This window comes from Saccopteryx bilineata, chromosome 2, assembly GCF_036850765.1.
Source record: "Saccopteryx bilineata isolate mSacBil1 chromosome 2, mSacBil1_pri_phased_curated, whole genome shotgun sequence".
In the NCBI taxonomy this organism is placed as follows: Eukaryota; Metazoa; Chordata; class Mammalia; order Chiroptera; family Emballonuridae; genus Saccopteryx; species Saccopteryx bilineata.
In genome coordinates this window covers 184654420-184661659 of record NC_089491.1, presented here as the reverse complement: position 1 = coordinate 184661659, position 7240 = coordinate 184654420, and the positions used below count along the sequence as shown (strand labels likewise).

General features: G+C 47.0%; 1 protein-coding gene across 1 annotated transcript; it reads right to left on the bottom strand.

Annotated features, from left to right (window-relative positions):
* Positions 1–5711: 5711 nt before the first annotated feature.
* LOC136323081 (gap junction alpha-3 protein-like) lies at positions 5712–7019 on the bottom strand. The gene is given in 1 exon segment (XM_066254897.1): positions 5712–7019. A coding segment is annotated over 1 exon segment (1308 nt).
* Between the last annotated feature and the right edge of the window lie 221 nt (positions 7020–7240).

The following is a 7240-nucleotide window of genomic DNA, read 5'->3' as shown; positions in this document are numbered from 1 at the left end:
GAAAACTCCACAGAGCACCGGACACCCACAGAGCACCGGACACCCACAGAGCACCAGACACCCACAGAGCACCGGACACCCACAGAGCACCGGACACCCACAGAGCACCGGATACCCACAGAGCACCGGACACCCACAGAGCACCGGACACCCACAGAGCACCAGACACCCACAGAGCACCGGACACCCACAGAGCACCAGACACCCACAGAGCACCGGACACCCACAGAGCACCGGACACCCACAGAGCACCGGACACCCACAGCAAGGCCATAGAAGAAACACTACAGGTCGCATGTTGTTTTAGGAAATAGCCTAAATTGGAATTATCACCTCCCTTCACTTTCTGCTCCTGTATTCTATGTCTGCAGGGCACACACTCAGGTAGACAGAGGTCATAATTTAGAAGAGAAGATATCCATATTTACTCATTTGTCCATTCAGTAAAGACTTTCAGAGAATCTGACGCATGCCCAACACATTTTCTTTTGAACTACAAATAAGAATAACTATATTGAGTCTGGGGGAGGGGTACAGGGTATAAATATTGTTACAACTTTCATTTTCTGCTTTATTGACCAGTGAAACTGTCCTTACGTGGATATTCAAGGCTACCTTTTTGTCCCTAAGCAGATATTCCATTTGAACACTAACTCAGAGGAGGCAGTCATGTCATTAGTCACCTGCTACCTGTACAAAAGGTCCCTCTCTGTATCGCCACCAGAGGTTCTGTCAACAGCTCTCTGGCCCCAGGGGTGAACATCTAATAGATGAATTCATGGCCTGCCTGAAGCCACTAGGAGCTGGGGTGGAGCTGGTCACCTCAGTGGGACAGCCTGGGGTCTCAGGTTACCCAGAGCCATTGTGGGAGTACTTCTCCCACTCTAGTCGTGTAAAATAGGGCCTGGCTAGACCCCCGCCATATCCTCTAAAAATGTGTTTCCAAGTAACATTTAATGTATGTGAAGCCTTCTGTGGATGGGATGTGGGCCAGCTGGTTCAGTCCCTTTCATCCTGTCACATGTCTGTCTTACAGAGACATACTTGCCTTACCTGTATCATTTTGTCTTCACAAAGTGAAGTGACAAAGTATCTTCACTTTGTCAAGGTCAAACATGCTGCTGGCTGTTAAGGCAGGTCACAAGAAGTGCTTTTCCAGTCCAAAATACCAATTCCTCATTGCTGGGTTCACTGATGGTCCCCATGATGTCACATCCTAGACCCTGGAACTTTATAATGTGACCTTATATGGCAAAAAGAACTTTGTAAAAATGACTGAGTTACAGATCTTGAGATGGAGAGATAATCCTGGATGACCTGGTGTGCCCTAAATATAATCACTGATGCCCTCATCGGAGGGATCAGAGGGACATTTGAAAGGAACAGGTGAGGAGGTGTGACAAAGGAGTGGGTGGAGACTAGAGACCACGCCTGGGAGCTGGGGAGTGCCACAGCCTCCACAAACAGGAAAGGAGCAGATCTTCTCCTGGGGCCTCTGGAAGGAACAGGCCAGTCAGCAGCTAGGCGTCAGCCCAGCAACACTGAGCTCAGACCTCTGCCCCCAGAAGTGTCTGAGGATGAATCTGTGTTGTTTTAAGGCACTGAGTTTGTGGCGATTTGTGTAGCAGCCCCACAAAACTAATGTACTCCTTCTTCTGGCTACCATCCCTCTCTCAGTTCTAGATTCCCCAACATGTAGGTGTGGTAGAGTCACAGTTCCCACCCTGCCCACCAGCAGAGCTTGGGGCAGCTGGTCCAAAACTGGTGGAAATTCAAGTGCCATCCGACTACTTCCTTCTGCCTTTTACAGCCTCTAATGGAGAACCTCATCTTACCCTTCCTGCTTCTCAGCCTGGTGTCCCCTCATATCTCATTTCTTAGATCTCACCTCAGCTATTTTAAAAAGCTGTTTAAGAATTAAATATAGAGATGGTAAAGTCAATGAACACAAAAGGTTAGTCCTTCTGTGTTAAGTATAGATTTGTACTCACTGAGAATATATGTATGTGTATAGATGTGCACACATGCCATATACATATATAGATATTTCCCTTTAAATCAATGTTGTGGGCAAATTAGCAACATGTGATGAATCTTTGAAGGTGCTATTGGTTGAATTTTGAGCAATGTTTATACTGGTGCAGCAGCAGTTTCCTTATCTCTCTACAGTCAATCCTTCCCTACCTGACCCCAGGCAATCCGGACCTGCCTCTGCTAGTGTCACCGTCCCAGATATTAGGTAAAAAACATGTTTTTTATCTTTAAGGGAATCTGGCATATGAGAAACCTAGCAAAATAGATTTTTTATTTTTATGTAAAATGTATTATTAATTTTAGACTTGTAGTTAGAAAACTTATGAGCATTTGACTAAGTTTGTAAACAATACAGGGATGTGTACAAGAATTTGAAAGTCCTTACATTATTTATAACTTTGTTTCATTAGAGTTTTCTTTTTAGCAAGTAAATTTAATGAGGCATCATTAGACTTTTTAAAGAGTTGTTACAAATATCAGCAAAAGTGTTTACAAGAAAAAATTTGAGAAAAAGGATTTTATTCAGTAATATTAAAGAATTAAATAATGCATTAATAGAGAATAAAAGAAAACAACACTTAACTAAGAAGAGACCTAATCTCATTAGGTTAATTTTTTAAAGAATGTTTCAGTTCCATTCACAATTCTTATTCCAGGTGTTCTTGTATGAGAAATCTACGATCTAGCCACTTAAAGAGCAGAAAACACTAGGAATATCAGAATATTCTGGCTTGCTCTTTATACCATTCTCTCTTTTTTATGTTTCCTTTTCAAATTTGTTTATTTATTCATTTTAAATGTATTGGAATGACATGGTTCACCAAAACATACAGGGTTTTTTTTTCTTTTGTTTGTAAACGTATGGTACACTTTTTTTTTTTTTAATTTCATGGGGAAAGAAGGATAACTGAGCAAAATAAATATTGAAGAAAAGAAAGTGATTCTGTCAGAAATGATTTAGAATTTACAAAATGGACTTGGGTACTGTAAATGTAGTGATGTGTGTGACCTTTTTTATAACTTTTACAGAGCGTACAGAGCCATTTAAATGAGTGAGCTTCTAAACACAGGAGTAAAAAAATAATTGCCTCATATATGACAAATTAAAAAATAATATGTATAAATATAACAGGTATAGCATTTGGGTTTAAGAATAAACTTAAGGATGAAATATTCCATTCTCTTGAGAAGAAAATAGTTTTGGTGAAATTTTTAAATAATTACAGATTAGGAAAACTATATCTGGAACCTGGCCCACCTGAAGGGAGAGGCAATTTCTGTTCCTATTGACAGCTGAATGCCTACAATGACAGGTTGAACAGAGAGCGAACTTGCCCACTTCTGGCTGGGAGGCAGAAGGAGCCTGTTTAGTGCCACAGATACCTCAACGAGCAATACGATTAAGATGTGCTTTCGCTGTTTACATGAATTGAAATCAGAGCATTCACTTGTATAAATACCATAGGCACTGTTGCAGAATTTTACTCTGTATAAATGGCAGGTTTTCAAGGAGGCGGAGCTAATTTTACATCCTACTCAGGCTCTGAGCGGGCCAAGTAGACTGTGGTCAACTGCCGACGCTTAATGCTGGCCTCTTCATGACATATGGGAATAAAGTACAATTTTAAAATGCAAAAGTTAAATACAACTATAGTCTTACTCTCACCACCCCACACCACACTCATTCTCAAATCGATATGAACAACAAGCTTCTTGTTATGAACAGTCTCCAGGTTGGCCCCTAAGGGTATGGACAGGGTTCCCAGTTACTTGGAGAACTGCGCTTTCCTTGTCTGATAAGTGTTACTGCGTTACCTAAACAACCACAGGCTTCCTGCCACAGCACTGTTCACACCAGAACTTTGTAGTGGCCCTTCTCAGCCAGGAGAACTCAGCCTCACTGCCCTGAGGTCCCGAGGGCACCCTGCCTGTGATGTGACCTTCTCTCTCAGGCATCCACAGTGCCACTACTTATGCCCCAGCTCTGGAGAGAACTGATGTAACAGTCACTCAATACTCTCATAGAGCTCAGCTCCCTCTCCTCGTCCCCCTGTCTGAGAAAGGGTGCAGGACATGCGCAGGAAGTGAGTGTGTTCCAGCTGGGAAATGATCCACCCTGGCTCACAGCCGCTGAGCGCACCAGTGAACTAGCTGCCCACTATGAGCTGAGACCAGGAGTCACAGTCTTTCCATCAGACAGTTTAGGGGGTCACAAAAGAGTCATCAGAAAATTAAAGGAATTCATAGAACAAGTGGATCAGTTGACAGTGTACAGAGTTGTACTGAGTAAGGGCTGACTGCGATCAGTGGCTGCTGGAGGGAAAGTGTGACGAGGGCCAGGCTCAGCGTCACCCCTGCTCAATGGGTCGGACAGACAGTGACTGAGACAGAACAACATGAGTGCGCTGCGGAAAATTCTGTCATCTTCCAGCCATCATCTTCCAGCCACACCCACCCACACAGCAGCCTTCCCTGTCACAGCAGCCATCCGCACGATGACAAACCCAGCATGCTCACGAAATCACACATGCCCTTATGTGGGGAGTGAACCCAGACACTTTTATTTACACTTTAGAAAGCACATGGGCTGCTCACAAAGAATGGTTAGGAAACGTGAAGAGGTTCATGGTACAGTTAAAAAGGTGTAGTCACTCACTCATCTGTATCAATAACTTTCCTGGCAACAGCAGTTACTTTCCCATTCAAAAACTTCACAACTTCAAGTATTTGAAAGGCTTTCCCCTGCTTTTATTTGGTACATTCTCACAGGAATTAACTGGCTCATGAAGTCAAAGCATTTCTCCAAACGAAAATTCAAATCTTTACCACTGGGAACAGGACAAATGAGCACTCCCTCAGTCAGCACCACTACAGTACTATATTTCTTTCATTTTTCCTGAAGGAGACAACAGGGGGAACCAGGCCTGTCTGTACGATTCAAAGCAGAAAATATTTGAAAACAAGCACAAAGGCGGCCTGCCAGTTTCATTGCCGTCTTCTCAGCTGTTAACATGATCTCAAGCGTGGCTGCATTTCCACCTGATTCCGTCCCAGCCCCTGTGCCCTCGCCCACAAATCTCTGCCTCTGGGGGCTGCTCATTGTCACGTGTCATGAGCCTGTGCTGGATAGCCTGGGCTTCACATGCAAATTCAGAACTACATGGTCTTGCTCTAAGTCCCCTTTTAGTGCAGTTTGGCAAATATTCCAAATGAACTTCCACCCTGAGTTACAGGTGTCACACAGAGATAAGGCTAAGTGCAGCACGACCTTCCGGGCTGCCCAGGGGCTCTGGAGCTCAGGACAGAAAACCTAATGGCCCCAAACTGAAGTAGACACCTGCCTCTTTATCACCGCAGAACAGTCCCCCAGAGACAGAAACGCTTGCAGAGGCTGCCTGTGGGTTTCTGGGCTCATGGGGTGCCATAAATATCTTTAAAGGCCATCAGTCCCGCACCCCACTTTGCCCCCAGCCCCACAGAAAGCATCGTCCTCTCCCCACTCCACCTCCAGCGTGAAGGACAGCAAGTGCCAGCGGGAGCAGAACCCTGACCTCTCTGGTGATCTCCGCCCCCGCCAGTGCTCTCTCCCTCAGGGCTCTCTACCTGCTCAGTCAAGTGCACTTTGGTTTTGGTTGCTAGAAAAGAGGTCATTATAAAGCTATCTGAGGAGACCACCCCTAGATGGCCAAGTCACTGGGTCTGGCCTGACTGCTCCTGGACTTACTGGCCTTGCTTGACCCTCTGGGGTCTGTGGGGAGCAAAGTTGGTCTGTGCATCTCCACAGCGGTGCTCCCTGCCTGGTGCCCCTTATCGGGGGGCACTTCCGATCTGCTTTCTCCCGAGATGCAGCTATCCCCATTCTCCAAGAGGACAGGCTCTTTGCCACCTGCTCTGCCCTCCTGGGGGGGGGGTGGCTGGGGGCTGCCTGGAGGGGTAGGGGAGGAAGATGTGGACACAGGTGGGGAGACCTTCCTCACAGAAGTCTGCTGTTCGGGCTCCTGGTTGGCCCAGTCCTGCTCTGTCATTAGCAGGTGATGGCTACTATCGTACAATTTGTCAGTGTGACCCTGCCCCTGTGTCTGGTACAGGGCTGCCATGTTGAAGTCTGTTGCTGGTAGAGGGGACTTGGGATAAGCCGTGGCCATTGCCTGTCCCAGGGAAGAGAGAGAGTGAGTGTAGTAAGGAGGGCACCCCACAGTGCTGATGGCTGTGGCCTAGCAGGAGGGCAGTGGGATCGTATCCCCAGATGTTGCACAGCTTATCCTAGAATCAGCAGTCTCTGGGATGTAGTGGTTGGTCATGCCCTGTTTTAGCTTCTTCCAGCCCAGGTGGTAGATCTCCAGCACGTTGAGTAAGAGGGACAGGCAGGCCACCGCCAGCATGAAGATGATGAAGATGGTCTTCTCCGTGGGCCTGGAGATGAAGCAGTCCACGATGTTGGGGCAAGGCCACCGGTCACAGCGGTAGAGTGGCTTCAGCTGAAAGCCATACAGATAGTACTGTCCGACAATGAAGCCCACTTCAAAGAGCATCTTAAAGATGATGTTAAAGACATAGGTCCGGAGCAGGGCCCCGGCGATGCGGATCTTCCCCGAATCATTCCGCATCGGGAACCTGTCCGGGACATGGTCGCTGTCCTTCTTCAGCTGCTCCTCCTCCCGCTCTTTTTTCTTCTCTTCCATGCGCACGATATGCAGCACGTGCCCCAGGTAGACGAGGGTGGGCGTGGACATGAAGATGATCTGCAGGACCCAGAAGCGGGTGTGGGAGATGGGGAAGGCTTTGTCATAGCAGACGTTCTCGCAGCCCGGCTGCTGGGTGTTGCAGGTGAAGTCTGATTGCTCGTCTCCCCACACCGACTCCACCCCAGCTCCCAGCAGCAAGATTCGGAAGATGAACAGGACTGTCAGCCAGACCTTGCCGATGACTGTGGAGTGCTCCTGTGCGGTATCCAAAAGTCGCCCCAGAAGACTCCAGTCGCCCATTGTTCCAGACTGCCAGCCTGTAGGAAAATGTGTTCTTTAAGTTGCACGTAGGACAGATGAGCTCATGCACAACCACCCAAATGGACAGGCGTCCTTGTACGTGGGGATTGGAATATAGGGTCATGTGGCTGTCCTTCCACTCCCCAATTTGGACTGTCCTGCAGAGCTCTCCACATACATACTTGTGCATGTAAATGTGTGTGCCAGTGTGCTTCTCTGCA